Source organism: Ascidia mentula, chromosome 5 (genome assembly GCF_947561715.1).
Source record: "Ascidia mentula chromosome 5, kaAscMent1.1, whole genome shotgun sequence".
Classification (NCBI taxonomy): Eukaryota; Metazoa; Chordata; class Ascidiacea; order Phlebobranchia; family Ascidiidae; genus Ascidia; species Ascidia mentula.
The window spans coordinates 2,650,199-2,666,676 of NC_138570.1; the positions used below are offsets into that span (position 1 = coordinate 2,650,199).

At 38.1% G+C, this 16,478-nt stretch overlaps 5 protein-coding genes and 1 long non-coding RNA gene across 6 annotated transcripts; 3 read left to right on the forward strand and 3 right to left on the reverse strand.

Moving 5' to 3' along the window:
* Positions 1-117: 117 nt before the first annotated feature.
* Positions 118-1,874, reverse strand: LOC145902276 (transmembrane protein 65-like). The gene is made up of 7 exons (XM_082990185.1): positions 1,544-1,874; positions 1,335-1,388; positions 1,200-1,267; positions 1,083-1,137; positions 879-921; positions 500-605; positions 118-318 (listed from the first exon to the last, which is right to left on the reverse strand). Exons 1-7 carry the CDS (start codon positions 1,857-1,859, stop codon positions 229-231), a joined length of 732 nt encoding a protein of 243 aa, XP_082846311.1. The 5' UTR covers positions 1,860-1,874; the 3' UTR covers positions 118-228.
* Positions 1,875-2,167: 293 nt separating this feature from the next.
* LOC145902275 (glyoxal reductase-like) lies at positions 2,168-3,324 on the reverse strand. The gene has a single exon (XM_082990184.1). It carries the CDS (start codon positions 3,028-3,030, stop codon positions 2,173-2,175), a length of 858 nt encoding a protein of 285 aa, XP_082846310.1. The 5' UTR covers positions 3,031-3,324; the 3' UTR covers positions 2,168-2,172.
* Positions 3,325-4,483: 1,159 nt separating this feature from the next.
* Positions 4,484-5,594, reverse strand: LOC145903572 (ubiquinone biosynthesis O-methyltransferase-like). The gene is made up of 4 exons (XM_082991666.1): positions 5,364-5,594; positions 5,175-5,292; positions 4,981-5,095; positions 4,484-4,757 (listed from the first exon to the last, which is right to left on the reverse strand). Exons 1-4 carry the CDS (start codon positions 5,581-5,583, stop codon positions 4,539-4,541), a joined length of 672 nt encoding a protein of 223 aa, XP_082847792.1. The 5' UTR covers positions 5,584-5,594; the 3' UTR covers positions 4,484-4,538.
* A 3,565-nt stretch (positions 5,595-9,159) lies between these two features.
* On the forward strand, positions 9,160-10,043 carry LOC145903726 (uncharacterized). Its single transcript, XR_014402688.1, has 3 exons — positions 9,160-9,199; positions 9,413-9,555; positions 9,888-10,043. It is a non-coding gene; the product is annotated as an uncharacterized LOC145903726 (long non-coding RNA).
* Positions 10,037-11,329, forward strand: LOC145903725 (uncharacterized). The gene is made up of 3 exons (XM_082991852.1): positions 10,037-10,235; positions 10,387-10,627; positions 10,843-11,329. Exons 1-3 carry the CDS (start codon positions 10,194-10,196, stop codon positions 10,935-10,937), a joined length of 378 nt encoding a protein of 125 aa, XP_082847978.1. The 5' UTR covers positions 10,037-10,193; the 3' UTR covers positions 10,938-11,329.
* A 499-nt stretch (positions 11,330-11,828) lies between these two features.
* LOC145901834 (uncharacterized) lies at positions 11,829-15,508 on the forward strand. Its single transcript, XM_082989637.1, has 8 exons — positions 11,829-11,931; positions 12,396-12,568; positions 13,473-13,586; positions 14,089-14,174; positions 14,507-14,577; positions 14,796-14,870; positions 14,942-15,182; positions 15,414-15,508. Exons 1-8 carry the CDS (start codon positions 11,899-11,901, stop codon positions 15,506-15,508), a joined length of 888 nt encoding a protein of 295 aa, XP_082845763.1. The 5' UTR covers positions 11,829-11,898.
* Positions 15,509-16,478: the final 970 nt, after the last annotated feature.

The window sequence follows — 16,478 nt, forward strand, 5'->3', positions numbered from 1 at the left end:
CAAGCACATTAAAAAAGCACTCAATGACAGTATAAAGCATGTAAAACTTTTACACATGGCTCAACAACAAGCAAAACTTTGTATAAAACAATAAACTGCATGATTGCACACACAAAAAAAAAAAAAATTTGTTCTCATTTTGGGCAACTGCAAAAAAATAAAACTGTTTGCTTTCCATTTGTAACAGAAGCAGCAATGAGGTAATGCTGAATTAAATGATTGCATTTTCTACTTATCGGTTTTATCGTGCGATTTGTTTAAAAATAACAAGGGGAACATTCCAATTATGCAGCCGATGGTAATTCCGACTGCTTTCCCCTGAAATAACATTTCGTCAATTCTAGCACAAGTTGAAGGTCAGAGCTAAGTTAATAAAATAGTTCAATATATTTGGATTTGTGTATCTCACCAGTCTATGTTTCATGCAATATTTTGATGGCTTGTGTCAAAAATAGATATATTTTACACATAAAAATTGAAGCTAAAAATTTTATCTCACAAGATGTGAATAAACCCTGCTGGATGACAAATCCATTTGTTCTGGTGACAAGTCTGGCACTGGTAACCCAAGTCTGCTGCAAAGGACTTCGACATATCCAGCAAGTCTACATAAAAAACATATTGTAATATTCTAAGATCGCATTGATATAACTAGATATTAATTCCATGGTACCTCAACACCTTTTTCAATCAATTGTTTAATAATTTATGAGTCCACTTTTGCAAATTCGAATTCAACGGACAACGTCAATAAATCAATATTAAGCTAAGGATACTCTGTTTTCATTATGTGCATCTACCATTATAGGGTTTGGAAAGAAATAGATATTTGTTTTTGCAACAATGGTAAAAGTAAGATAAGAACAGGAAGTACCGACCCTATTCCACAGAGATCTGACACCAAGTTTCCAAGGGCTGCGGCTGCAACAAGATCCATTTAATTAAATTAATTTACAAATAAATAAAAGGTTGAGTTTGATGACAACATCAAACTACAATAGCAGAACACAAAACAAGTTCTAAAATAGATTGGCTGTTGGCTGTAACTTGCCGTGCAGGTTTTGATGGCTATCCATACTTACCAGCCATGGTTGAAATTCCTAGGGCTAAGCCAATGTGATGATCTATATAATCTCCCTGAAAAATGATTTACATTATCTACAAACAACATAAATATCATGCACATGTAAAACACTTACAGCCAGAATCATGATGGCATTATCCAACAACCCAAATCCAATAAAGGGGGTCATGTTGAACATAAACACTGCAAACATGTTGTTACAAATTACGTTCCAACTGCCTAATTCAACAACACTAACAGCAAAACTTACAAGTCTTTAATTGTTGCTTTGTGACTAACGTTTCATCAGCTTCATTCTGGTTTCCTGAAAAAAGGCAAATCATAACTGAGGAATGGTAAGAAGTAAAATTGCAAAAAGTTTATTTTTTGTAGGATTATTTCTACTGCTGTTTCCCCTGAAATTATAAACAAAAGAAAAAAGTTTCACTTTTATTACACCTTGCACTAATATATATTTACCATTGTCCAAGTGATATTTCTGCAATTCAAATAACAAACTTTTTCGCTCTTGTTTTCTGAGATTTTTGACGAAAACCTCTGCTTCCGATCTCTTGTGCAGATCAAGCAGTCCAATATTTTTGTGGTACAGTGTTCTCAAACTGCTTTTTTGCTTTGCATCATTGCACAATAAAGGACAAATATGCAATGTTCTGAACGTTATAATGCACCATTGAGTTTTTAGCAGGTCTTTTGATTTTGAGGTTAGTTGAGCAGAACTTGTAGGTAGGACAATATGTTTGCATACATACAGTAAAGGTCTTTGCATGAAAATCATTTCTATATGTGGCTTTCTACAATCTTGTTCTGGAATGAATGTAATAAAATTTGCAGTTATGGTTTTGCTATGGAGTAGTGCTTTATACAGTAAATGTAAAATGGAGAGTCCATTACGTAAACACCAAAAAAGGGGTTATACATGGTTGGTACTTTATCAGACTCGTATATGTTTACCATCCATATTTTTCAACATGGGACAATTTCAGTCAAACCTAGGCTAAAGCTTGTCTATTGTTTCAAACATCGCTTATGTATGGTCATGACACAAAGGCTTGAATCATTTGTCAAGTGATCAAAGCCAAAAACTACTTTCAAGCAATGGCCTCTGGATCCCAAGCATATTTTTTATCCTTCGAGCAATCGGCAATTTTTTTCAAATCACTGCCATCGAGGGCAAAGCTGAAAATGTCTGCATTTTCAGCAATGTGTAGTGGGTTCTTTGACATTGGAATAACACCACAGCCTTCTTGCAAAGCCCACTTAAGCAAAATTTGCGGGACAGACTTGTCATACTTCTTCGCAACATTCAGAAATCTGCCATCTTTAATCAACGCTGCTGTCCCTAAGGAAGAATATGCTTGAAAGTAGATGCCTCTATGTTTACAATACTCTCTAACTTCAGGTTCTTGATGGTCAGGGTGAAACTCATTTTGCAGAACGGCTGGTATTAAATCTGAATAGGATTCAAGCTCCTTCAAATGCCTGACCTTAAAGTTAGAAACACCCAAGGACCTTATTTTCGTTGAAGTTTTGTATTCTTCTGTGAGAGCAAGCCATGCATCTTTTCGAAACGTCTTGTTTTGCTCATCATAATGTTTCAAACCTTTTTTCCCAGGCCAATGAATTAAGTATAAGTCAACATAACACAAACCAAGGTTTTGTAATGATGCGTCCAAAGCTTTAGCTGCATCTTTCCCCATATTTTGAGGTCCCAATTTTGTGGTGATAAACACATCTTCTCTCTTCAAACCATGCTTTTTTAACAAATGGGGAAGGTGCTTGCCTATTAAGACCTCGTTTTTATACACAGCTGCTGTATCTATCAGCCTGTAACCATGTTTTAAAGCGCAATCCAGAACCTTTATAATGTCACTTTCTTGTTTTACTTGAAATGTACCAATACCAAAGTTCGGTATCTTGCGTCCTGTGTTCAATGAATGCCAATTCATTTTCAGCCCTGCAGTTTCCGCAAAAAGTAACAACAGTGCTGTTTTGGTATCGTTACATTCATTTCCTTTATCGCATGCGTACTCGTTTAAAATTGTGTCCCTGCCAAGTCATACACCAAAATAATTAGTTCGGACAAACTTTCGTCACCCTGCCTTTTAAATATAGCACGTAACGCATTAATAATTCAAAGGAATGTTTTATACCAGCTAGAGATTTGGGCAAAACGAGACTGCAACGCAGATGTGCGTTCTTCTTCCTTGCAACATTTCAAACCGGTCAATCAAGCGTTGCTGGCAACCACAAAGCAGGACATGCAGTCACGGTTGTTTGCTTGTTCACGCTGTGACTCTTTCCTCTTATTGCGGTTTAAACCTCCAGAGAATTCTAATGTCTTGTATCGTTACTGCGTTTATATGGTAAGTATGCAGGAGCCCATGTTGTTAAATCGATGACAGTCGACTTGACCAAATTTGCCCGCAGTACTTAGTTATAATGGTGCAATGCAATAGGAAATTCGGCTTGTCATACTTTGAAACATTTGAATAGCTTTCTATGCTCTTTACATTTACACCCCGTCGTTCTGATGCTATAGCTGGTTATTCGCTCGCGTTACGTCTTTCAACTTGCACTTGGTGATGCAATTCTATCAAAACCATCGGAAAAACTATATTCGCGTGACACTAAATTGTATGGCAGCAGATTTTGTCTGCGAAAACTCCACTCGACTGCTACCAATGGACTTCTAGCAGACATAAAACTTCACGGCCACAACTCGGCTGATATTCAAAAAAGTCTTCTATTTGCACCTTGCGGCTTTTGTTAAAAAATAGTCCTCTACCACCACCATGCGGCTTTAAAAAATAGTCCTATACCACCACCATGCGGCTTTTGTTAAAAATAGTTCTCTACCACCACCATGTGGCTTTTAAATAAAATAGTCATCTACCACCCCCATGCAGCCTTTAAAAATAATCCCATACCACCACGATGCGAATTTTATTCAAAATAGTCCTGTACTACCACCATGCGGCTTTTGATTAAAATAGTTTACTATCTCCACCATGCGGTTGCTGTTGCATGTACCTATCCACGTGAATAATGAGATAAAATATGGTTTACATTTTTGTGGCCAGTTCAACGAGATTGTCACGTACGTTCGATGGTGCTAAAACATGGTTCCTGAACCGCAATAAGACTACGGGCTCGTTTATAGGTCAACGGTCAGGTCACAAATATCTGCCGCGGAAAACAGGTGCAGCACCCGTTTAGAATGTCCCGGAAGTCTACAATTAGAGCGATGTTGTCTTATGGTTACCAACCATTGAAAACTGTTCAATACAAACTCTATATGTGGAACCCGATAGTGGCGTTGATATATTCATCAATAAACATGTAGACGAAACCCAAAGCATGCCTTTGTTCAAAACAGTGAACCACAGGAATTTCTCTAAATTTTGACCAATGTGCTTTATGAAAGCTTTGTTTTTTTAATTGAATCGAAACCTTTCTAGTTTATGCAGTTTCCAACTCTGCAAACGTACAACTCGCATACAGCAGAATTAGCATCAAGATGATACGGAATCTCCTTCATTTCCACAATCTCCATGTCATCGTCATTCTTCAGTTCTTCCATTACTTTCGAGATGCTTTCAACGTAATCTACGGCGACACTCCGCCTCGTGTTGAAAATCATCAACCCACCGGGTTTTAACAATTTTGCCATGTGCTGAAACAAACCAATCGCACTTACTCAATATTTTCTAATCTGAAACTGATGTTTCAGCATTTTTTTAAGATTAACGAAATGACCAATATGTAGTGGGGGCGTGCTCGAAAAAAGGAGAACCACTGCTCTTATTCATTTTACAAACAACACGTTATTTGAAATTTGAAATTAAACTTAACACCTGACGTCACCTTGAGAGATAAAACGCAACAAATGACGTCACCTTGAGAGATGTTGCCGGAAGATGAAGCGGAAGCAAGGACCCAACGCACGTTATGACGTCATAGCTGTGAGGTGCAAGGGGAAATTTTCCATTTGCCCAATGTCTGATTATATTTCTGCAGAAAGGTCAATGTGGTTTGTATCCGGTTATTGCAAGACTTCTACTGCCAAATTTCTCCCTTCCCTTAACCCCACCTGAATTTCAAATCCTTCTTGCTTGCCTCATAAAGCATTTCCATGTTAGCGTCGAGAATATCAATTTGTCCCTGAAAGTTTTCCTTTTTGCGAAGACAAAAGCCCACAAGTCCAGTGCCTAAAATTTTTTTTTAAGCCTCATTACCCCAAATTAAAAGTTACCAACACCAAAGTCAAACATTATCTTACCAGCGCCAACGTCCAACAAAGTCGTATCTTTTGTGTGTTTAATATGTTCAACCACACATTTTGCAACTTTCAGATGCATGTTATGTCCCATGTGTTGTTGATCGTCATCGAACTTCTCAGCCCAATTCGAATAACTGATTTGCGATTCTTTCTCGTCTTTGCTGTTTAGGACGGGTGCATACAGCCCGCTTGGGTGCCAATCAGTTGCCGTATTTTGCATTGCTTCTTTAGTTTCAGGTTTACTTTTATAATGCACGCTAAGTTCCAAGAAGAAACTTATTTAGATTAACATTAATCTCGGTTAATTTATATCAACAAACCAACTGCTTTTAGATTGATGTTAGCTATAGTTTATCACAATTAATCACTTGACTGACAAAATTATACTCACTTTGTCACCTCGTCATAGTTGCTACTGAGAGACTTTTGCTTTCAAATAGCAATTGTGTTCACGGTGAGGCAACTAAACGCCAACCAACAGAAATGCGGATGTGGGTGGTAAAATGAATTAGGAAGGAATCCCCCACACTGTATGTTGTTGCATAATATTGCATAAGTTTATACGTTATGAATTGTCAACAAAAAGGTCTGTGAAGTTTATACCATTTGTAACGTGGGATACGACACTACGCACTTTTAGTGCAACGGGATATCGCTTTGTTAATAGTATTATGCGATCCTGTATAGCTGCGACTGAAAGTTGTCGGATAATTGGAGCTGGTCAAATCATTCTGTAGATCTGTAATTTACCATTTCTGCAAATCAAATTGATTCCCCCTCTTTCTGTCTCTGCTCAATCAACCTGGGTTTATGTAGTTTTTAGAACGAAAAGAAAAATCCGGCTACTGACCCTTAAAGTATAGTTGTCACAAGTAAGCTATGCACAGACTGTTGTTCTTAAACTTTCTACATACACGTAATATTTGGCCAGAGGTATTTGTTACTCAGCGAAGTTGCGAGCAAACACATGTCCCTATTCGTACAAATAAAGAAGGTTTTTTTCGTCGTCTTATTAATTTTTAATCGTGGAGAAATCACCTTCATGGAACTCCGCATACGATTTTATCGGCCCATGCCATGTTGTGAACATGTTTGTTACTTTGTGTACATGTTTATTACCAGAGAGCACAACTTAAAATTAGTTGATTTATTTGATCAAACTCAAGTTGAAGTCCCTCCTATTTCTTTAAATTCTGATAAATTAACCTCGACAAAACATATGCCTTTCAGTTAAATCCCCCTAGCCTGAACGTCACAGTTAAATACTCACAGCCTAAACTAAAACAGCGACAAAAAGGTATAGGAACCGTTCTTTTATTCGCTACCTTGATAGCTCGCATTGCGCCTGTCAGCAATGATTAACAACCAGACAAGTGGAAGTTCTACTTCCTACTGTTTTAAGTGATATATACAGGGAGAAATATGATGGTGCCGCACCGCGTAGGTTATGTACAAGTTGTGAATATTCTGGTTCCTATATTAAAATTACGGATTGTTGTCAGCCTATAGTTGATGATTATTTGTACAAAGCTTGCATAGTTTCAGTGTGCTGCACAACAGTAAACGCAAGTGATATGAATAAATTAAACGGGAAGGTCATTTACATGTGTCATGCCATGTCTTTTATTCGCTGTGAAATGCCAGCAAAAGAAACGAAACCACTTTAAGTGGTGTGTGTAATCAACTTCAGCTTCAAACCGACGCTGGGCACTTTCAATGCAGTCTGCGATGTCTTCCAATCTCTCGCACACACTAACAGACAGCTCAAATAACGCAGGGCTTTTGTTTGAGTACAAAAAAATTCCCGACCTCTTAAATATAATTACATGTTGTCGCCAACCTGTGGTCGAATCATATCTGCTTCACATTGTTTGTGTGCTCTTTCGTTTCAAACCTTGTGGGTTTTTTTGAGGTGCGGTCGCGTTTTTCGAATTACCAAGTTTCACTTTCGAGTTCTGTGAGCAATGACATAGTATGGTGGATTTTGACAACTGTATTCTCACCTACAGGTCGAAATGATAATTATGTTGTTTACCAGTAGAATTAATTGGCTCGGGAATTTAATGCAGTATGGGCTGACCTTCTTGTGCACATTTGTGCTTCGGTGTACATGAAACTAGAATGGGTAAAAAAGGTTTTCCACCAACTGTAATACGATTTGTATAGACTGACAGTCTATAGAAAATCAACAGAAAGTTATATATACGCAAAGATACATTATTTTTTCAGTATTTCAAGTTTAGACAACCATCAGGCACCCTGTTTTTATTGACCGTAATTTCGGACGGTTCCGGTTTTGACTTGCACAATGGGCAACAAAATGGAAATTCAGCGGTCCCCTACACCTTCCGGACCCAAACGGTGCATGCATTGTGGAAAAACATGTAGATCGCTTCTAGACAAATATATCCATGAGGAGAACTGTGACGGCCCTGGGACGAGCGTACGGGTATAGTTGCATGTTTTGTAAATATAAAGAAAACGTTAGGATTGTGATTTTGTAGGGATCGGTGGAAGGGTTTCTGGCAGAGCAGAAAGCGAAAGGTCAGTGTTTGTCGTGTTAAAATAAAAACGTATTGGGATTGTTCATTTGCTGTGTGACGTAAAAGGTTCCAACAAGTCTACAAAACATTCCAACACGTCTTTTTTTGTTCTATTCTTCAAAGCTGAATTGGAGGAGTTGATGGGTGCGTTCGCGGTTACTTTTGCGATGATTACGATCTCTGCACGTTTTGCTACATGACCAACAAACATAACCTTTCCCACAAGTTTATTCGCTTTGACAAACCATCTTCGTCCGGGTAAGTTGTTTATCTGCTTCTCTCTCTCTTTTGACGTTCTTCAAAAACAAAAACGTGAAACTTGAAACGCATCTGCTTTAGTCTCCCTTTGTCGTCAAGTTGGAATAAAAACAGCTGTGTGTTATCTCAGCCAGAAGTCCGTTTGTTGACCCACTGCGCAGATCCCTTACTTGGCAATCACAGCAATCGTATCGAGATCATTAGGTGTACAGACTTCGCAGCCCAGGCATTGCAGTCTGGCTAAATCAGCCACTTTTTTGCTATGTTTTATTACGCTTTAAAGATGTTTGATGCCACCACGTCCAACAGCAAGACAACGCCTGCAAAGCAAAGGCCTGTACCCGGGTGCGGTTGTTGTAAGAGGAAGAGATTGGAAATGGAGCGCTCAAGATGGCGGAAAAGGTGGTCTAGGAGTTATTCTTGGCATGACGTAAGTGACACCTCATTATGACGTAGGTATTTATTGTCTTTTTACAAATTCGTTTGGAAAAGATCATGAAAAATATTCGATGTAAAACACATCATTATTTCCCTTTGAATAAGTTAGTGAAAATATCGACACGGTTTACGCGGTTCGACAATCCCGGTCATCTGCTTCACGCTTTTCGTCGCAGACCCGGATTTACAGACGATGTGGTCCTGGACGGAGCCAAAGTAAAATGGAATAATGGAAATGATAACAATTACAGTGAAAAGTTTCGGAAAACACGATATACTTTCACTGCGACCAGGAAACGGCATGCATTACTATAAAGACCACATGGCCGTTTGCGGTACGTTCTACAGAAATGCAAAAATTCTGTCGACAAGAATTGTTTTTTCAGTCGACAAGAAAAAAGAATCGAGTCGACTTGAAATTTTTTGCCTTTGGCCAAATCAATATCACGAAAATTAGTTTAGTTTTTATTTGAGCTTCTTGAAAATAAAATTTTCGTTAAGGAGCCAGAGTGGAGGGAACAAAAGTCCGTCCGTTCAACGTCGGGGATTGGGAAAATGCAAAAGGGTCACGGAGGATGGTACAAGCACATGATAGTGGTAAAAGCAATGTTCAAGACAATGCAACAATTTATTTAAATATTCGATTATCCTCATTCAATCGAGTTTTACGTTTATGGGTTGAAATTATTTTCGCAAAACTGTTTCTAGGCGGAACCGAACGTTTATCTTGCACCATAATAAGCGGCCTGGTTCGAATTCATGCGTTTTGTTGTATATCAAGATTTTTATGCTTGGTTGATTCTCATTCAGCTCATTGGAAAACGTGGCAAAGTGGAAGCTTTCACATCCAATGGGACGTCCTAGTGAGATACACCCCGGAGACCCTTGGAATCGAATTACCTCCGGAAGATTGTCTTTACAGACTTATCCAGCAGCCGTTGAGAAACTTGAAAGTAAGATGTAGAAAGTCGTGAAGATAACGAAAGGAGAAGCGACAATTTTTATTTCATTTGACTGACAAAACGCTAGACGAGCCTTGTCGACGATTAACATTAATCTTACAAGAAACCTTTACGTGCGTGTTACGCCCGTTTTTAACAACTAAGAAAAATTGTGTCTTGGGGCGGGACTTTTTGTGGATTTGCGGAGGCCTTTTAGTTGGATTTCTATGAAAGAAAGTAATGATATTCGTGCCTCAACCCCTCGATATTTTGCCGTCTATAGACTGTTTGTGGGCCCACTTTGATATTTTCAAGATGTAATTTAAACCATTTTACCATATCAGCTTCAAGCGATTCGCCATCAGTGAATCCGGGACCATCAAAAACTTGGGGATCTCAGGTAAATAAATGCTTCTGACATATACTTAATTTTGAAAGAGTTAGTAGTTTCAGAACCCCATCTTTATGCATTGGGTTTGCGCAGGGTTTAAGTTCGTATTGTAAAAAAACAGCTATGAAATGTACAATGTTTTGTTTTTATTTGCGAAGATGCACTGTTAGAACTATTTTGTGTTGCATGGTACGTCTACATTTTGGGGGTTTTGTGTCTTACTTGCTCTAAACTATGCAGGGAGAAAAAAAAGAATATAATGATCAGTTACTGTTGGGAGCACAAAGAAGTTCCACGAAAAGTAAGTTGGGGTTTTGATCGGTTACCAAGGGTTGACAAAAAAGCAATTTAACAAAGCTTTAAAAGTAGATGACACATAAAAGATGCAAAATGACCGCATCGCCATATATAGGTATATCAGGCTCCGAGCTTGAATGTTTATTTGTTTTCAGTTGGGAGCAAAGCTTGAAGAAGTGGGTCACAATGTGTGGATCGACACTAACAAGATGCATGGAAACATGTACCACGAAGCCGGTGCAGCCATAAAACAAGCCGACGTTGTGTTGATTTGTATGTCGGACGCGTACTGTAAGAGTGAGAATTGCATGAGGGAAGCCTGCATGGCTGCGGACTGTAAGAAAAGATTGATTCCAGTGCGACTCCAACCAAGTTGCAACATAGATGAATGGTTAGGTGAGATATCTTTATATTTAAAACTTATTTTGTCGTACTTACATGCGACACTCATTAATCTGTCCAAATACTCAATTAAAGCAAACGCGAGATATTTTAGCCTAAATCTGGTAAATTCTAGGCTAGTTCACCACATCAGGCTATTAAGGTTTCCGAGAGCAAGAAATCAACTGTTCTACTTTTTCTTGATATTGACGGCCATTTTATGCTTGAAGCTCTTATCGTGGCCGGAAAGATTCATTACGATTTTTCAAGTGGAGAAATTGAAGAACGGTTCGGAAGAATGTTGAAGGACATCGAGCGAGTATAGAAGAACAATAAGATCGTTCTACTTGTTTTATTGCATCCCTTCGGTTGTCCTATTTTGACCATGAACATTTTTTTCGCTTTTTGAGATGCTGTCACAACAATTATCACCAACATTAGCTCACACTTTTCTGTTGTTAAGTTTTGTTAGTTGCAACCTGCTGGTTCCTAAACGGTATTAAGCTGTCTTTTGTCAGCTCTCTGGTGATAATAAATGGGTTTGGTTTCAAAAAAATTGCAGTGTAATTATTATTTGCCACATTTTTTGTTTGCACTGTCATTGACTTTTGCTATTGTTTTTTGTTGAACCGCTCGAACTGTGAGGATCATTTCCATTATCGTTTTCAAAAACTCGCAATCTGTTCTACATGTGTACAAGTTTTTCTAACCTTTTTTGCCATTGCTTTCTTCTGCACATGTTTATATCCTACTTGAACAAAAATCCCTGTATAGTTCGCGTTCCTTTTTTGTCGTGTTGGGTTCGATCTGGTCGCTTAGTTATTGCCTGCAAGTTTAAATACACGCTTTGCGACTTGTTGGTGTAGCGGTAATTTCAAAAGAGATCGTAGCATTCTGCGACTGGAAATTATAAACGTTGGAACAAATCATCCCCACAAATTTATAATTTATGCGTCGCAAGTGAGGTAAAATCTTCGACAAGTTTGAGAACCACTGGAAAAGTTCCTAACCTTGTGCTGATTTAAATTGTATGAGATTTCATAACAACTTTGCCCATTGTTTTCATAACAACAACCTTATATTGAGGCAAGTTTCGTTACCCAAACGAAGAACAAAACAATATGACTGGTGCACTTGCTTTCATAACCATTGTAAAAAAGAGTTAGTTTTTTTCCCCCGAATGCATTCATCTAACTGTAGAGGCTGCAAGTGTATAGCAATAAGTCGGCAGTTTGGTCTCTTTCACTTTAAGATTGCTAATAAGTTAAATCCGATTTTTAGTTAAAATGGAAAGTTTTTCATTGAAGCTGGGTGATAAGGTAAGTCCTAAATAGCCTTAATGAAAAATATAGGTCACAACCAACTTCAACGAAAGACTGAAGCACATTCAAAAATTGTATATAGCATGCAACACTGGTTTTTACTGCATGCAACACTGGTACGCAAAGTTTAGTATAGTTTAGATCATAGTTCAAACTGTACTAGTGTGTTTTATTTGTTAATTGTCATCAAAATCAACTTTAAGCAGTTGGTACAGCATTCTTAAAGTGCCAATAAAAGGTTGTATGAGGTTGTATGATAGGATCAGATGGATTCCGGCACATGTTTTGTTTATATTTATTGCGATTTTAAGGAGATGGTTAACAAGATTATTCGGTTTATTCGGCCGAATTTATTCGGCAACTTTTACCGAATATTCGGTTTCGGCCGAATAAAAAAAAATGCTGTTTCGGTGCATCACTAGTTACAATGTTGCCAAGCTGATGTTTTCGTTTGTGTTCAGGACAACGCACCGTGGCATCCTGGTGTGGTGTGTGCCGTGTGCAAAAGGAACGGAATTCGCGGCCCGAGGTGGATGTGTGAAAGTTGTGATGACTACGACCTCTGTACGTTGTGCTACATCGAAAGCAACCACAAATCAAGGCATAACTTCATTGAAATTAAGCAATTTTCGCGGTTAGTAAGATTCTTCCCGCCCATATACAACATATATGTCTCTTCAAACCTTGAATCATTGTGTTTTAAACAAGGGGTCGGCAAGCTACGACCCGCCCAACAAAATCATCCCGCCCACATCCAAATTGTAGAAACTGTGTGGCCCGACGCGTGCTATTATGATATTGTGCAAAATTATAAGACTCCGTATACATTGTAGCCTATTATATGTGATTTTTGTCCAATGTGTGGTAATTTTTACAGCAGTTGATTATTGAAGCTACCAGTAATGTTGCAAACCAAAAAGGCTCGCCCGGCATAAAATTATTTATGCTGATCGATGTTTTGGTCGTTTTGCTACACACCTTTAAACAAAACTCACTGGAAAAACACAAAAGCACAAAAAAGCTTATAAAGATCGCAAGGAGTGGCAAATATTAAAAGTGTGTGATACGAAAGTGAATGATAGCAACATGGACATTTATACGGATGCAAACATCGTTATAAACAAATCTTCTAATATGTAGTTTGTCGCAGTACGGGTGAAAAAAGAAAAATATATAGAGTGTAGAACTTATAGTTACTCCCATAAACCGAGAGGTCCAGTGCGTCACTTTCGTATGTGTATTTCCCTTATTGTTGGCAAAGCTGCAGTTTCGGCAGACACGCCATTGGCCAGAGACAATAGTTCACACCGACCTAAACTTAACTTGAATCGAGCTAACTTGTTCTTGCACTAAACAATTTCTTTGCTAAAGTGGAAAACGAGTGTTCAATCAACGAGTTAACATGACAGGTGTTTTGTTGCAAGAAGTAAATGTATTTGTTTGTTGCTTCTTCTATAACAACAAAATGGCACAATTCAAACAGTTACTGTCAAACATTTTTAAGTTACATCTTTAACGAGTCAATGCGTGTTTTACAGAGAAGGTTCTTCGTCTTATCGCTCACCATGTATACGGCGACCGCAACGCAAAATTAAGTATAACGCCACGGTTTCGCGAAGAGAAATCGACCAGGGAGATATTCTAAGCAAGAGGTAAGCGACACACCAAATGATTTACTTTTGCATTATCACTAATTTATTTATTTTTCTTTTAATTTTGTGTTTTATTCGCGAAATTCCTCGTTCAAAATCTAACCAGAAAGCACATGGAATTAAAGCTTAATACACAAGGGACGTTTGGGCTGTGTCGTCAAACCAAGAAATGAATGTGGCTGCAAATATATTTTGTTTTGAAGATGGTGCTTTTATTTTTTCATGCAATGCTTGTTTCAGTCATTGTACTTGAAGGAGAAGTTTGCTAGAATCAAAGTTAAAACCCTGTAAAATTGTCAGACCAACATCTTAATTTGCAATTTAATATTTGTTTCATAGTGAGTTTAGGGATGCGGGTTGACCTCACACAGACTTTTAAATTCCTTGACTGCTGGCTGACAGCTCTCTTTAGCACAATGATACGCTATTTGTGATTATGCACGGTGGATAAACCAACCTTGCAACTCTATACAAGCTGTCACGTATAACATTTTGCATTCAGATTTTGGCACAAGTTGGCTCCGGAAGAAAGCGAACAGGATTTGCGTGCGGGAAAAAGTTCTTTTGGCACTGAGGATTGCAGAAAACGTGATTTGCTTCCTCTGGAATTTGTTGATAGAAAACCTTGCTTTAACGAATTTCAAGGAATATTAGCCTGTTTATTTTGAAATAACTCGACCCATAGTTTAGGCTATGCTTGGAAACACATATTGTACTGCATAGATGCCTTTTTAATTTTTTGGAATTTATAACGAAAATACAATGATAAATATGCACAAAACCGAATTTATTTTCATACGTCTGGGGTTAATATCGGTAATAAATTTTGGGTTTTTATTTTAATTTATGGCGTTCGCTCATATTAGGGATATAAGTTTTGTTCCATACAGTTCCTTCTGAGCATGCGTATACATTTGTAGGTAGCTTGGATTCACTGTCATCAGACTTTCAAGATTTTGATCTGCGGCCTTCACATTCCCGACAAGCGAGGGTAAATTACAGCAATATTTACTGTTAAAGTTATAGGCAACATGATTAGCCATTTTACATGATAGAAATCATGAACTGCTTTATTGGTAAAAATACAAGCCATCAGAAGGTGTATTTCTGTCCAGAAAGCGTTTGTTTGCATAAGGTTTAGGAAATAAAATCTCAACCTTTTAGTGGAGGTGTAAAATATACCTGAAAATATTGTTACTGACTTTAAAGGCTGCAATGTCGCCGGGGAGGAAGCTGAAGGTAATGATCAGTTATTCATGGAAACACGAAGGAGTGCCGCGCCTGGTAGGCAAATTCTATGGAGTATTTGTTCATGTACAGTGACTTTATGGCAAATATACGTTGGGCATTTTTAGCTGGGAACGAAGCTACAGAATATGGGGCACGACGTGTGGATAGATGAAAAGTGCATGATGGGAGATATGTACCACGAAGCCGCAAAAGCTATAAAAGAAGCCGACGTTGTGTTGATCTGTGTTTCTGACGCCTACTGCAAAAGTGCAAACTGCATGAGAGAAGCGCGCATGGCGGCTGATTGCGAGAAACGATTGATCCCCGTCATGCTCCAGTCGGATTACGAGATACATGGCGAGATAGGTGAGACGTATACTGTACACTTACAGGTTTTAGTGCTCTTACTCGCGAATATGTTTGTACATTTATACTGTGATCATAATTCCGTTCAAAACCCACGTTATGCGGAGAACGTATAATGAGTTCTGAGTAAAGTTATATTTGTTATTTGGAACTTCAGAAAATGTCCAAACTCTTTTAATAGTTCAAAGCTTGTGTTAAAGCTGCAGTAATTTTCTGTATCGCATTTTTTAGAACTTATCATTGCCGGGAAAATTTATTACGAATTTTCGACTGGGGAATTTGAAGAAAACTTCGAAAAGATTCTAAAAGACATTGAGAGGCCCTAAAACGCCTAATCTTCCTTGTACATTTTTGTATTTTAAGTTAGTATTTTAATCAAATGAATATTTGACACTGATTACTTGTTAGTAAATAAATTTTATAGTTTTTGCATTTTTTACGTAAATTCAATTCTTGCAACGTTGAATCGTAAATTTTACGTATCAGTAAAAAGTGAAACCACGTCGTTATAAGTTTGAGGCCGCTTGAGGGCTCTGTGAAGTCGCCGGAGGTAGTGTACAGATGATGTTTTGTAACGAACATATAATCTCGCGTGTGTTGTGCTGATACCCTTAATGTTGCATCGGCATTGTGCTTTATTGTTTCACTTTTCAACTAGTTTCATGAACGTGTTTTGTACACTTTAATTTTCTTTGTGTCGCCGCGTATCTTTTTCAACCATTGCCATTTATTTTGTCGAAATATAAAATGATGATCAAATGTTAAATTAGGAGTTGAAACATCGAAAAATCAAAACTCTGTTTCCTTGGCTTCGATGTGTCGACACAGTTTGTTGAACGTGTCTTGGAAATTGCCGCTGGCGAAATTGTAAAGCTTTTTTCCAGAGATGACAAGTTCTGAAAACAAATGGAAGTTAAATCTGAGCTTCCTACATTCGTTGTTTAATATATAAAATAAAACGTGTACGCGATGAGAATACTCACAACAAATCACCCAAAGGTAAAAATCGATTTTACGATTTTCCTAAATTCATTCGTGTAAACCAACATATTATATACCATAGTTACTCACGAAGCCAAGGATCGGCCTGAAATTTGGATTGAACTTTAATGATTAACATTCGTTTGTTCCAATCCGCTGCTAATGAAGCCTCCTGTTTGCAAGGAGCGCTGTTGTTGTAAGGGTTGGAGAGGCAGAGTAACACCACATCAGCTTCGTTCATTGCATTTCCAGCGTCTTGTGGAATGCCGTCCACCTCATTATCAATCCACACTCTGTGTCCTTTCGCCGACAAAC